Source organism: Sporothrix brasiliensis, assembly GCF_000820605.1.
Source record: "Sporothrix brasiliensis 5110 chromosome Unknown Cont18, whole genome shotgun sequence".
Classification (NCBI taxonomy): Eukaryota; Fungi; Ascomycota; class Sordariomycetes; order Ophiostomatales; family Ophiostomataceae; genus Sporothrix; species Sporothrix brasiliensis.
Window position 1 is genome coordinate 3,420,696 of NW_024467137.1, and position 15,106 is coordinate 3,435,801.

At 52.7% G+C, this 15,106-nt stretch overlaps 3 protein-coding genes across 3 annotated transcripts; 1 reads left to right on the forward strand and 2 right to left on the reverse strand.

Moving 5' to 3' along the window:
• Positions 1-2,809: 2,809 nt before the first annotated feature.
• SPBR_01383 (uncharacterized protein) lies at positions 2,810-5,224 on the forward strand (the record flags this gene model as incomplete). The annotated part of the gene is made up of 5 exons (XM_040759694.1): positions 2,810-2,998; positions 3,228-3,317; positions 3,389-3,536; positions 3,613-4,018; positions 4,096-5,224. The coding sequence occupies 5 exons, from the start codon at positions 2,810-2,812 to the stop codon at positions 5,222-5,224; spliced, it is 1,962 nt and encodes a 653-aa protein (XP_040619905.1).
• A 1,751-nt stretch (positions 5,225-6,975) lies between these two features.
• SPBR_09102 (uncharacterized protein) lies at positions 6,976-7,194 on the reverse strand (the record flags this gene model as incomplete). The annotated part of the gene is made up of 1 exon (XM_040767228.1): positions 6,976-7,194. The coding sequence occupies one exon, from the start codon at positions 7,192-7,194 to the stop codon at positions 6,976-6,978; it is 219 nt and encodes a 72-aa protein (XP_040619906.1).
• Positions 7,195-7,238: 44 nt separating this feature from the next.
• Positions 7,239-8,948, reverse strand: SPBR_01567 (protein phosphatase; the record flags this gene model as incomplete). The annotated part of the gene is made up of 2 exons (XM_040759877.1): positions 7,239-7,268; positions 7,356-8,948. 2 exons carry the CDS (start codon positions 8,946-8,948, stop codon positions 7,239-7,241), a joined length of 1,623 nt encoding a protein of 540 aa, XP_040619907.1.
• Positions 8,949-15,106: the final 6,158 nt, after the last annotated feature.

Below are 15,106 nucleotides of genomic sequence, written 5' to 3' on the forward strand. Positions count from 1 at the left end.
ACGAAAAGGAAGAATGGCTAACGAGGCTGGGAACATCAAAACCGAGGTGCGAGGGCCCAATTTACTCGAGTGTGGCTCCTCTCGCCCATTCCTCCCCTCCTCTACCTGACTTAAGCGCCGACCCCTGTCACACTTCATGCGGCTTCTCCAGTAGCTTGCATACCCATCCATCAGCCAGACTGCACCTTGTCTGTGCTCTGACTGGCTGGACGTCCCAGCTTGCTCTCTCTCCACAGACCCTCCCTTCGCTCTTGCAGCCCCCCCTCGCACTTCGCCGCCATCAACCTCTGATCCTTCAATGGAGGAAATAGGGAATATGCCTCTCTTCCGACCACCAAAAGACAGGCAACGGAGGAATGAATGAGAAATTGGATGAAAGAGATGGAAACAGAGAACAAAAGAAGACAGAAGGTGGACAGAAAATGAACCATGCACGAAATCGGGGGAATGTTGAGTGTCGACAGCCGCCGTCCACTCTGCGTCCACCACACCCACGGCAGGCTCATTCAATGCACCCTTGCTCTCCTGCTCGCCTCGTGAGCGGCGCTCATCTGCCTCATTGTTTCGAGTTACAGTTTTCACTTGGTACTCCTTGGGGTTAACAAAACCCGTCTCCGACGAAACATCTTCTTTATGCTTTTCCTACCTTTTTTCTGGAGCAAGAAGCATGTTTACTCAAAAACTCCGCCATGTATCGGCGAGGATTTATCGGCGAGGCTACAGACACATTGGCGCTGGTATTCGTGATCCCGTTTGTATTCCCACCGCATCTTACGTCTCGATCTCTGCTTTCCGTCATTTAAGCTCAGCCCTTCTCGAAGCGATATCCACTTTTGCGCGAAGAGGCAAGAAACTCCGCTCGTTGAAGCAATAATCCAGCGGAGAGGCAAGACACAGGGAGCGAATGGGCACGACATACGACGAAAGTGGTCTTCCTGCTCTGCTTTTTGCTTGTCCTTCTCACATCCCCACACAATCACTTTCGGGGGTTCTTCGTCGTGTTTTGTTTTCTCGTTCTTGCTCACACCCCCCCTGTATTCGTGTTTTGCGTGTCTGCTGGTTTACACCCGCACCTCCCTTTCCCCTCCTTCAACTTGCGCCTTCTTCCGTCCTGTTTTTATGTTCTTTCTTATTCACCCAGACCGGACAGGACAGGCCAGACCACGAAGGAATCAATCACAAGCTAGGCAGCTTTTGACTTTGCCTTCCACTCTCTGTCCCCCTCGTCGTTGTGCTGCATATGTACATCGCTGCCGCTTATTTCTTGTCCGGCTCCTCACAACCAGCCAGCCAAACAGGCAGCCAATCCCACTGCTCATATCGTCTCGCACCGATTCTGCAGCTCGTCAGAAGTCGCCGCCGGCACTCACATCAGTCTCACCAGCAGCTTTCTGGTCATGAAATAGCAAACCAGCTCGCTGCGAACAAAACTGCCACAGAAGGAAACTGTGCAGCTCTGTGGTGCTACTTGAACCTATACGGACCAAAGTAACAAGGGGAAAAGGAAAACCGTCTGCGAAGTGGCTTTGCCAGGCAGTTGCACCAGCCGATCGGGCAAAACGACCGCTTCCTACATCCCGCTTCCTTTGATGCTGCTGCTCCTATCTCACTTATTCACGACCAAAACTTTATTTTCTTTCTCGGTTTCTGCACTTTGTACCGACTTCGTCCTTCCTTCTCTCCTCCTTACCCTTGTTCATTTTCTCCTCGTTTCCTTTCCATCTGTTGTGAAGCCCAACGCCAACGTTGCAATCGGCCTCTCTTTACTCCCTTGGTATTTCCCTCTCTCTCTCTCGTTCGTTGCGCGCCTCTCTACCCTGTCACTTGCGCCATTGGTTCTCTGTGCCATTCCCCACCTACTTTCCGTCTCGTTGGAGCGCACTCATCTGAGCGACAACACTCCCATCTCTCTCTTGTTTCTCCTTTTCTCTTTTCCCGGTCTCTAGGGTCACTCCCACATACCCTTTCCATCCTTCGCATGGCCTGACCCACCGTGCAACCTGCTTGTCGAGACCGCCTGCGCCTTAAGAAGCTCTCTGCGACCGCCTTCTTCGACCCAACCATATTTGCTGTCTTCCTCTCTCGACCTGTCCTTCCCATCGGTCCTGAATGTCCATCTTCCCTTCCCCAGGCCGGCGTTACGCAAAAAGACCTGCAAGGCAGACGTTGGTCCTCTTGCGCGCTTCTGGCACGACCTGTCATCTTCTTTCATGATTTCGTCCTCTTTACTCTACTTCTCAACTTGCGCTCGACGATTGTTAACGCCCACTTGTCGTCGCTGGCCAACGCTTTTTTTTATTCTTGTTGCGCCCAGAGGGCAGCTTCTCCGTCTTCCTGTACTGCACTGCCCAGGTGCCTTCATACTACAAAAACACCTTCACTTGCCCCGATACGCCTGGCTGGCCAAGAGATCGGGCCCCGACAACAAGCGCAAGGCAGAGTGGCTTGAAGCTTGCGGCAACTGTACGACGTGGCGGCAAAGCTTTATGCTGATACCGGACGCACCACGTCGCCCTGCACGTCTTTGTCTTGCACATCACCAGATACTCCGCTCTCAGAAATCATATATATAATCTGTGACCATGGCTCTCGAAGCTCCCGTGAGAACGTCGACAGGAAGCTTGTCTTCCATCGCCGGACAGTCGGACATAGCCGCGACGTCTCCTGAATCTACAAATTCGAGCTCAAAATTCATGCCAGTGTACGTCGCATGATGGGCCAGTTCCAACCAATTGTTTTGCTTTTGGTGCTTGCCCGCCCAATGTTATATGACGTTGAACTAACAAAAAACAACAGAACCACTTCATCGATGACGAGCTCCGAGTCCGTCCCCACGCGCCCCAACTCTGTGCTTCGCGCTTTCCAGTCCCAGGTTATGAGTCCGACGAGCGACATCGTCGGACCTTCTCCCGTCACGTCAAACGGCACCGAAACAACAGAGATCGAAGACGACGAGCCTGCAGAGCCCGGGGATGAGCCGGCTCGTTTCCAAACACAGGTCAGAGAATACTCTCCCACCAGCTGAGGGGTCAGTTTTCAAGCACAGTTGTAACTAACTTTCCTAATAGCAATTGAAGATGTTGAAAACGAATCTACCCAGTCACGCACGACACGCCTCTAGCGAAGAAGCAGTCTCTGTTATTCATGCCCCCGAAAGTTTCCACTCATGGGTATGCTGGCGTTCCTCGGTACAAACTCGGTTTCGTACTGGAGCTGACATAAATTAGGTTGGAAACTCCACGCCTGAGCCGCAGTCACTGAACGACGTGAGAGCTCTTGGAATAATGAGTTCTGCGCCCAATGGCAGTAATGGTCAAGTATGTCGTTTCCTTTCCCAGGTGCCTCGCAATTCTTGCCAAACTACTTACCAGGTTGCCTTTTAAAATAGCCCTACCACGGTGGTCCTCCGCCAATTTCGACAGACGTCAAGCCGGTCCGGTATAGCATTGAAACGGCCACACCACAGGCCCAAAACTTGGACGATGTCCTCAGCGACGTTGCGAGGATGCGTGCCTCGAGTGTTGGCGGCCTTGAGGGTAAGCAGGCACTTGTTGTGCCAACATTTTGATTTAGAAACCGTTTGTTTGCTAATATTCGCTCCCTTCGTCTCAGACATTCCAGAGCATCGTGAGACCGAAAATCAAGATGAACGACGGTACGATGACTACGTGACCAGCCCGCACCTCGACGTTGAAGGAGAAGGCGAAATTGGCGCTCTCCGAGCGGCCCTTGAAGAGTGCTGGACGCTGTGCAACACACTCGCCAACCTCAGCTCTATCCATCGTGAACGGGTATTCAACAGCTCCGGAACCCCCGACGCACACGAAATGGCATGGAAATGCTGCTGGAAATTGTGTCAGCGACTCTACCAGAGCCGCGACGAGGCCTCGGATGGCTTCAGTGTCCGTATAAATCTGGACCTGTGTCGGGATTTCTGTCAGGCTTTGTTCGATGTCCGGCAAAGGCAAGACGAGATCGGTGACTCGATCTTGCGAGTCAGTTTTGAACTGAACAACCAGTAAGCAGATACATGAGCTCATTACCATTCTGTTTGATATACCTTTGGTTTTCTTTTTACTAATTCTCCCTCTGCAGCCTTTACAGTGCTCAGGACTCTCGGAGCCTGCCCGAACCGTTCAAGGAACGTACCCTGGATTTCTACATCACGCTCTGCCACCGCCTCATGAAGCAGCGCAGCGAACTTGCCGAAGAGACCGACTCTCTTCTCCGTGCATGCTGGTCTTTGGCTGAAATGCTGTTCAGCTTACGGCAAAACTCCCGCGATGGGAAAGCACCAGACGAAGAGCTGCTCGGCTCAGCCGTTCAGGCCTGCTGGGAGCTCTGCGACATCTTCCGCGAAGGATGGACCCAGATTCGCCCAGACCGTGGAACACCACGCCCCAGCCAGATTACGTTCCAACAGTCATATGCCTCGGATACTGGCAGTGTACACTCGGGAACAACCCGCGTCTCGTCGCTCTCAAAGCGTGACAGCTACCCGGGCCTTCAAGACCGGCCCAACTCTGTTGCTTCCATGACCTCGACTCGGAAATCGCGGCAGAGCCATCCGCCACCAGTTCCGGAGACACCAGTCACCGAGTTTGAAGACACGCCCATCTCTCCGCAGAGCTCTAGCCCAGTCATGCCAAACATCATGGTTCTTGGAACGAACGGTGACAGCGGATCCGTGGGTGGTACCAGCGGGCGCGGGCACGGTTCAACCAACGGCAACGGACCCCGGTGGCCGAGCAGCGCGTCTAACCTGTCCGGCTACTCGCAGGGCAGTAACAAGACCAGCAGCACAGCGACGACGGCAACGTCGGCGGAAGACATCAACATTGTACGCATCAAGATGCTGATTCTGAAAGCCGCAATGAACATCGGCTTTAACCGCGACTCCGCCCTTTCCGACGGTGCGGGCGGCACGAAGTCGCTCCAGTCCTTTGTCAAGAACCTGCCCACCGGCTCCTTTGGCAGTCTTCCTGCACATGCGACGCTCCTACAGAGCTACAAGAGTCTTGTGCTTGCCGACAACTCGTTCCGGACAACAAACAGCCTACCAGCTCGGGGCCGTCGCGTTACTGCCTCGGATGCGGCCAAGAGCGTCGGTTGGATGACCCTGCGCTCCAACCAGTACGGCTTTTTACGAGACCTCTTCCGGTTGGTGTTCAGCTTTCCGCTTGAAGAAGCCGACAGTCGCAAGAACTCGAGCATCTCTGTCTAGTGGTAACACTGGGGCAGCCCTAAAATCAATAATACAACTGCACATCACTGCGGGTATTACTTTCTCCTCAAGCTTACCTATCTCCGTTTTTTCTCCCCCTCCCTTACAAATCCAGTCTATTATACACACCTTCCAGCAATGCGAGATATCCCCTTTCTCCTCCCATTTCGTCAATTTCGTTTTTCCTAGGCGGATTTCTATTGTGTCATTTTATAAGCTCGCCGGTGGACCTCTCTTCTTTTTATCGGATTTGTAACTTTGGCAAAGGAGAGAGAGAAAACGACGCCACGATGGAGATACGGTCTTATCTGCCTCTCGACCATTCCTTTCCTGTGTTTTGTAAAGCGTTGACAGTTCTATGCTCTTGAATTTTCCCATGTCGTCAGTTGCCAGCCTCTAAGCTCTCTTTCTTCGCAGCGTATTTTCTTCACTTCGTTATTTATATTTCAAGACCACCCTTATACATACCTCTATATACTCCATATGAATTTATCATGCTATTCAAATGCCGTTGCAAGAAGAACAATCTAGTGGGGTTGCTAAGTAAAACTGTCGCCGATTACCTTATTCGAAATATTAATCTACCATGTTCAACAAATATCAATTATCGTCATTGACCGCATAGTTTAGATAATACAATTATGTATACAGGTACACAAATTATAGTATGTTACAATAAAATAAACTGTATCAACATTGATATCACTTTATAATAGGTACAACTCATCACACAATGTACGTTAACTTCCTTGCATAGTTATATTTTCCATTACACAGCTAAAAAACAAGACAAAGGACCGAAATCAAGTAAACTAAGAAAGCCAGTCGCTTGCACCCAGCCCAGCAGCTAAAAAGCACAGTTTTTTATTGTGAATTTCACCTAAAAGATGGGATATTTTAAGTCACATGGTTCGGTGTCCTTCTAGACCATTGTCAACGGCAGAATTATGGAAATCACAAAGTAAACGATTGGCAATAGTAAAGAACGCAAGGAACGCATGAACGAAAACGAGAAAATGGACAGTGTAAAAAAATCTAGTTTGACCGGGACGTCTGAACGTGCACCCTCTTGTTCCCAAGCTGCCTACAGTTTTCAAGAACAACTAGACAAACAAACATCGTACACCAGTCATATAAGTAAACGAAAAGCAGGAAAAGCCGAGGAGGAAGAGACAAAAAGCATTGAGACACAATGTAACAGTCACAACACAACGATAACGCCCGAATATTACCCATGCACGAGAAAAGAGCACAAAAACCCGAAACAATAAAGCAAAGAAAGTACACGATTCGTTGTGGTCGTAAGCGACCCCATCATGAGAACAGAGACGCCGGTGGTGGAAATATATCAAGGGAGAGAGCGCATGAAGAGAAAGCGAATGCCAAGGGCAAGCGGGTGTGCAAGGACTCAAAGCCACACAAGACTCCTACACAATGCCCAATGCCAAAAAGAGCCGCTCCGCCTCCATTCGACCCGGAGAGCATAAGACAGCAGCACCATATTAGGTGGGTTGGTTAGAATCGAGAAAGAGACTGCAGAAGAACAGTCGCTGAAATTTTATAACGAATCAGATCTGCAGTTGCTCTCTGGGTTTGCCATTTCGTCGGCCTTGTCATGTCTAGAAACCGTGCATCTCGGCACGGCTTTCATGTCTAGCCACTTGCTGATAAAGACAAGGCTAGATGCTGCAGATGTAGTCCATTTTACAGAGACCACATTCTTCTTTCGTCCGCCCCTTGTCTGCTGGTGGTCATGCAGTGGCCACCGAGTGTGAGAGTAGCCCGTGGGTAGAATAAGCATATGTCGCTGCGTATTTGCCATCGATCACGTTGTATGATGTTGTGTAGTAGCGCGAAAAGATGCTACGTTGTGCAGTCACGTCGCCAACGTGTCGAATTGTTGTGTTCAGTGGAACCACAGGCCGTTTCAGGCGCATGGCCATGAGCTCCTTGTGTGCGTTTGGGCGCATATCGTGTAACTTTGGTCTTGTCGTGCACCATTTGTTTACAGGGATTACACACTTTGCGGGTTAAAGTTGGCAGGCTATTGAGTATCACAAGTTAGTAAATTGCACAGTGAAATCCGAAGGGCGGGGTTAAAGACAGGCGGCAGGGTAGGTGTTAGTCTTACCGGAGAGTTGATAAAGTTCTTGCGACTGTTGCGTTGCTTTTTGATGTGGTTCTTCAGCCCGTTGGAATCGAGAGGTTTGAGTAGTTCAAAACTGCACAGCAGCTCTGATGAGACGGACATGACAGCACCCCAGTTGTCAAACTCGCCGCAGTAGTTGGGCGCGCTGAACACGGTCACCAAAACACGGTCACTGAAGAACTCGTAACCATCTTCTACCACCATGTGTGCTCGACAAACCAGGTCGAAATCGTGCTTCACTAAGAAGTCCATAATGACCTTCTTGTTGAAGCAGTAGCTAACGCCTCGCTCGTTGGAGTCCCACTCTTGTTCCATATCCGCAGGATCGGACCACAAGAGGTCGTTCAAGAGGCCATAGTCAGGCACATCGGTGGGGCGGGCAATGTTGCGAATGTCGTCCATATGGTCCAGTGCCGGTGATAGGCCTCCGTGGACACAGAAGATCTTGCCGGCAACAATGGCGGCCACTGGCAGGGTGTTGAAGGTGTCGACAAACGTCTTCCAAATCTTGACGTTGCACCTCCGCTTGCACTCGTCGTAGAAACCGTACACGCGGGTGACGTTGGCGCATTCGTGGTTGCCGCGCAAAAGGAAGAAGTTCTCGGGGAACTTGAGCTTGTAGCACATGAGAAGCAAAATGGTCTCGAGAGACTGCTTTCCGCGGTCGACATAGTCGCCCAGGAACAGGAAGTTGGACGACGGGGGGAAGCCGCACATCTCAAACATTCGGATAAGGTCGGTGTATTGACCGTGCACGTCACCAACGATCTTGACGGGCGCATCCAGCTCGAGCAGTGTAGGCTGAGACAAGAACGTCTCGCGTGCGCGATGGCAAATGGCCACGATCTCGGCATTCTTGAGGCACACGCTCTTCGTGACCTTTCCAGCATAGGCAGCATCGAGCAGGCGTTTGATGTAGTCGTCCAGGTCCATATCCTTGATCTCGCTCATGGCGACGCCTGCTTCCTCGGTGCCTGGGCTGCCCGTAGCTCCCGTAAGCGTGGGTATGACGACAGAGCTGGTGCTGCTGTCACGACGGACCAGGATGGATTGGCCCGGTTGCTCAGCTTGGGTGCTCGGATCCGGCGCAGCGTCGGCGGGCGGCGATTCGGAAACATGGCCGACTTCGCCGTTGGCCTGGGCGGCGCTCACATTGTGCTTTCCGGCCTTCATGGATGCAGATTGGATGGGAGACGGCGGTGGTTGGAGCTCGTTAAACGACGAGGAGGGTTTGACGTGCGCTGAGTCGATGGACGACGAAACAGATGTCGGAGACGAAGCTGAGTCACTGCGATTTAGCCGCGCGAGTGGTGGTAGGGATGACCGGCTGGCTCGGTTGGATTTGATGGAGCTTGCATCAGATCTCTCGACGGACGCATCGGTGTTACTGAGGATGGTGGAGGACCGTGGGCTGTCGTTTTTGCCGCCCCCGGGAATCTTAGATCGAAGCGACTTGAACGACCGGGTGGAGTCTTTCGTATCGGATCGGCTGAACGAAGGGTACGACTGCAGGCCATCGGGCCCGGACGACTTGGAGGACGCCCCGCCGCTTTCCTTCGAACCCTGGTTTCCCATGTTGCCGGAGGAGGAGGGGAAGAAAGAGGCGAGATGGAAAGATGGAGCGAGAACGGTCTGTCGTTGAACACCTGCTCTGGTCTGGTATAGGAGAATGTCCTAGATAGGAGGGCCGGCAGTAACCCTCAAAAACGATCGAGAAGGGGCGAGAGAGAGCAAACGGGACGCAAAGCCACCTAATCAGCTTTGCGGACTTTGTTGCCCTCTTTCCGGCGTAAGAGTCGGTCGTAATACTATGGGGGATGTAACAGGTGAGAAAAGAGTACCAGCGCTATGAGGCGGGTTGCGAGAGGATGGGGTGGCGATAAGGATGCCGTGGTGGACGACTGGGGAAAGGGTCGGCTAAGACGGCGGCTGAAAAAAAATATGCGTATTCGCTCGAAGCAGCGAAGCGGCGAAGACGAGAAAGTCGAGAAATACGAATAAAACGACAAACAACAGCGGTGACGAGGTTGAAGAGCGCGATTTAGAAAAACGAGCGACGGGCGTTGTGGGTGGAGGATGAAGAAACTGGCAGGGTAGGTTTCTGGCTGGTGACTACGTTCAGCAGGTGACTCGTCGACGCTGAGGAGGATGTCGCAGGTTGGATCTGTGTCTGAGCAGAAGATCTGGATGCGCCGTGGAAATGTACGAGCGATAGGTCGTGATGTGTCGTCGGGGATAGAGAGAGCGATGCAATTGGATAAGCAAGCTCGAAAAAACGAGGATGTGAGGGGTGAAAGGGTCAAAGCAGCTGAGATGCAAAAGAAGAGTGGTCGAGATTCTTCTAAGTCAGCAAAAGTTCCAGATTTTGCCACCGAGTCGGATTTAGAGGGGAGCGGCGCCGAGGGCGTGGGGCGTTAACGGAGGGAGAGAGGGGAATGGGGCATAAGGCTCGAATTGTATCTGAGACTGAGCCCGCGATGGAGTTTCCAGTTCCAGGAACGAGTCAAAGACACAGGACTCAAAAAGGTGAAAAGGTGATGCAAGGGGCCTGTTTCGCTGGGTTGTGCGATGGGAGGATGTGAGGTAGTATGTGACGGAGTTTTTCTCTCTCTTTTGTGATGTATTTTTTGTCGCTCTGACGCAGGACTTTGGGCACATGCACTGGCAGGGAATCCGGGACAGGCGCAACGAAGACGCGCGCTGGGTAATCCTAGTAGCGCAGTGAAAAGCGGGCCTTGCGACTCTTAAGCTACATCGGTCGTCGGTGTCGGAGGTTTCGGTCTGAGCAATGGCCGGCCGACACGGGTCCGAAGGAATGATGTTAAGAGCGTATTGCCGTCGTGTAGCAGGCAGAGGCTTTACGCTATGTGCAGGACGTCTGACGGTGAGCCCACAAATGGAAGGCGAAAAGTAAGACGAACGAGGGTGGTGCAGATTGATGGTCGCGAAGAGAGTGAAGACGGCGAAGATTGGAGAAAACCGAGGATGTAGAGCGACGGGGGAGGAATAAAGAGGAGAAGAGAGGAGTAGAAAAGCGCACAAACAGAAGAAGGCAGACGAACGCACGAGAAAGACACAAGATTAAAGACAGTCGCACTTGGTCAAAGGTGCGGCGAGTAAGGGGTGGATGGGGAGCGTTACCGACCTGAGAGATGACGGCCTTCAAGGCGGGTAGCCACGCCGTCGGAAGAGGAGGAGGTCTGGGCACGGCTTGGCGTAGGAGTACGGCGTATCTCTAGTTTCGTCGCTATCTTAGGTCAGATTGTATCGGCGCCTTGTATCTTTTCTTTCTTCGGTCCGTATTTGGCCACGTTTGTTGTCCGAGACGACCGCGGCCAACCAGCGCCGGCGATGAGCTGTTTGTATTGTTGGTCGTTATTGATGACAGAGGACAGACCAGGTCAAGGCTGCGAGAGATTGAGAGCGCGTCGTGTCAGAGGAGCGATGAGTATGCCGACACTGGGCTGGTGATAGAAGATGGGCCGTGGGGAGGCGCGGGTGTCTTTTTGTACGGAGCAAGACGTATCTATTTCCTGCAACACCGTGGCTTGGCGCTGCGGAGGTGTTTTCGCGTGCACTTGGTGATGTCGATCCGGGAGTACTTGCGGGGACCGCGGACCGGGGCCGAGTGCAGGCGGTGTGTACTTCGTACTGACTTGATCGAGGGCAACTCGACAGTAATATAGGATGAATGCAGGTTCGAGGATCTGATTCCAAAAAAAGAAAGAAAATCTAGGACGAGCTAAACTGACAAAGGCAGCGTTGACAAGCGTGCTGGCCGGCACACAAGTCTCATGAGATGCAGCGCCACGGGCAGGAGGATGATAACCCAAGAAAAGAGGCTCCTTGGCGACGCAAAGTAGGTAGTGAGCACAATGGTGGGTGTGCGGTCCTTGGCTGGAAAACGGCGTGTGAGTGGACAGGTTGGAGATAGGCTGGCTGGGGGTCAAGCTGGATGGAGCTCAAATGGTCTGGCCGTGGCCATCAAAGACTGGTCGAGAACAAACACGGCACCGTCGCTGAAGGAGCAGGGGTGCTTTGGCTTTGCAAGGTGATGGCAGGTGTATCAAGCTAAAGGCGAACGCCGCGGAGCGGCCAAGCTGTACTGGGCGAGATATCGATCGTGGGCAGTGAGGACGGCGCGCGTTTAAGACGAGCCGGAAACAAGGTTTTGAGCTTGACAAGGCTTGCGTGAGCTTGAATTCGAGGCTGGAAAAGAGCCTGACAGGCCGCCAATGTTCCTCGGCGTTCCAGAGTCTTCCGTGCTGTCTCCCGATTTGACAAAGAGTGAAGGAAGATAGGGGATTTGGATTGATGAATGGAGCTTGAGACGACGGTAGGTCGAAACTACGAAGCCTGCCGAAAACGAGATTGAAAGAAGAAGGGAGAACAACGAAATTCGAGAAACAAAAAGGGTCCGAGACAAGAAGACGTCAAAACAATGCGAGAAGGGACCGAACTGCGGAGAAAAGCGACCGCTGCGAACCCCCGCAAATCGCTGCCGTTGGGGGTGCAAGGCTGTAGGTGGTGAGACTCCAACGTATGTGGGAGACGCAGTACGTGGGATGCAGCAATTGGGGCTGCATTAAGGGGGGGTCGATGAGCAGAGAAAAGCAAGGGGAAGCAGAGAAGATGCAGGACTTGGATGCAGAAGACAGAAAAGGGGGGGAAACGACCACAGACAACGACAAAAAGCTGGTCCCGTGAGAGGCAGAGTTTGTCACCGACCGGGGCAGGGACGATGGGGGATGCAGGCTGCAGGTGTCTTGCTCTTGCCCATTGGGCATCATGCCACACGTGCTCTGTTGTCCCTTCACCGACATAAGGACGAGACTGTGCTTGCCTCTTTGGGCGCTTTTTTTTACCTGCTTCCTATTTTCTTGCGCCTTTTCTCTCCCGCTTTCGTCACTGCAGGAAGGTGCGTTGCGATAGTCCAAGGAAGGGCCGTTGGCTGGATCTTGTCTGTGTGTGGGAAACCACGATTCGCAGAAACGCGCCGGACGCCAGCCTGGCCCCGTGCCTGCCCGGGACCCTGTCCTGGCCCCCAAGTGGAGCGCGCATCAACTCGCCGATGGACGAATTGCCAGGCAAAGGGTGGACGCCGTGCTGCCACCAGCGATGTTACAAATCGGGGCTCTGTGCCAAGCTCCGCGGACCGCGGCCTGATCCTGTACGCTCTTGTCCGGAACACAGCGTCACCCAACCACAGACGACACTCTGGCCACACGTCAAAAAACAGAAGAAGCCGTTTGTGGCGCTCAAACACGACGCCAAGAGTGCACAACCATGTTGAAGCGTTCCGGTGCCTCTGCACTCTCAGCGTCAGTTTGTTCGAGACCGTCTACACTCCCGGAAGCCTCACAAACCTCTGACCGCACGCCATGGATGCTGCTTATTGAAAGGTCGTCCGGAGGTTCATAAAAGGACGACAGTTTACTTGTAGAGGCGCTGCTGGCGATGGTGTTATTCCAGACGAGGAGAAACCATTTCGTTCACTCATGACAGGACACATGCCGAAATCCATGGCAGCACTGGCACGAGAAGCAGACAAGCATTTCCTGTCGACGCAACACCACAGGCCAAGCTTCACTGTGTGTTTTCGTATCACCACACCTTCTTCCCGGCTGGAGCTTGGCAGTGCAAGCTGCCGAGACGAGAAGAGACCCAGAGACTAGAAACAGGAGGGCCAGGGCCAAGCCTACAGCACGATAATGCACGTCAACGTACAACGGGACACAATTACTCTCGAGATATGAACAATAAGCGTAGTACGTCGTAACGATGCGGCGAGGGATGGACCGTGAGTTTGCAATATGTGGGATCTACATGCACAGGGGGAGGGAGAGGGGAGGCCTGGCCCGTTATTCCTGCCATGGCTGCTGTGCAACGAGAAGAGGACCGGCAACGGCTTGTGAGTGTGAGGAGTATGCAGCTGCTGCCGCCGTACGTCGGATGTCTTGAAGAGTAAGCAACGTCCCTAAGAGTCAGATGCGGGACGAATATGAGTATGCACTTGGACGGGTGAAAGTTGTGCCCCAGACCTACAAAGCCTTTTATCGCATCATCACGCCACGAGTTGCTATGTCGTGTTGTTCTCAAAGGTTGTGCCTCCCTGCCGGCACAGAGCACTACCAAGACGTGATAACGTTAACCCGGAGACCAGGCCACATACGAGTATTGCACTGCCTGTACAACATACTACGAGGCGACTTCACAGCGTAACTAAGAGGGGCGAGGCTCGACTGCTTTTTAAACGTTTGCTTCCACTTCCGCTGGCAGATTCTCCGCAGTGTTTCTATTCTTGTCGCCGACGACCAACCTGTGACTGTTCTCAAAGAAGTAAAGTCTCAATCCGCCTTGCCGGGACAACGTCATTCAAAGTGGCATCGTGCAGACTGCATAACCCGTATCGTTGCCCGGGGTTAGTGCGAGACGTTGTGCGCCGCATTGATTGGTTTGGTCGTCTGCACCGAGAACTGTCTCGCGCGGGGCAAGCCTGAACGACAATGGCTCCCACGATCGAATGGGCAGTTGTTGGCAAACGACGTATTTGATGGAGCGCAAGAAAAGAGAGTAGAGAAAGCTTGCACTTCGACTGCTCAGGCCAAAAAAGTGGAGAAGAGCAACGGAGGGACTGCCAGACTACGTAGCTGACATAAGGACATCCTTCCCCCTTCCATCCCACTGTATTCCCTGTGGCTTCGCCTGTTTCTAAAATTAGGAGCGGCGAGCAGCCCCGCTAGAACAAGTGCAGCCCGGCGAAAAGGCGAAGAGGAAAAGCGGGAAATCCCCAGCCACGCCGAATAAGGCTCGCATGGGTGGGTGCTGCGCGCGCCACGTTTCTATTTTTTGTTTCTTTTTTGCCAGTCGCTAGGAGCAGAGCGAGTCCTGCAGCGGTTTGTTTCACCACTGACGTGGTTTCCAGCTTTTTTGTGGCTCACCAAACGGTTGCCCCACAGTACTGTGTCCATGCGAAAGGAACGACGCAATACGCTGAGCCTCTTTCCCACTCTGCCCTCTGTTTCCGACGCCCTATTACGACGTTCCTACTCCGTATTGTGACTTTGTCTGCTTCATTTTGCGACTGTCAAGAGCATTGAAGACACGACCGGCGACGACGCTCATGGACCCTTGACCTAAACCGCATTTCGTTCTTGTCGTTTGTTTCTTTATCGCGCAACCTCCACCGCCGGCGAAGGGAGGTAGAAGAGGCAGATCTTACGTGTCGATTCTCGGCAGACGAGCAGGTTCCTCTTTTCTTTTTCCTTTTCTTTTTGTGCTTCACCTTTTAACTTGGCAAAAGATACGTACATATTCTACAAGGCCAGCCGAGCCAACTATCCACGCGTCAAGTCGTGTCTTTCCCTAGTGGCGCTGCTCGCAAGCTGCCTCAGATTTTCCCGTGTTCTGGTGGCAACAGCCTATTTGTTTGTCGTCAGGGGTGACGCAATGCGTCTTGGAACTGGCCAGGCTGGGAGATGCTTGACGCTGGGTGAACCAACTGAAATGTTTGTTTATGCTGGATGATATTGCTGGTTGCTTTCTGCTGGTTCACGGCGCAATCCAGCGCAAACGAGGACAGCAACAAGCGACAACGGAGAAAGGAAGAAGGAAGGAGGAAGGAGGAAGAAGGAAGGAAATCCAAATGACACCGTGCCGGGACCCTGGCCTGGCCCCAACGCCTGTCGAAGGAGATTGGCTGCGTTCCCTGTCAGCACTTTTTTTTCTTGAGG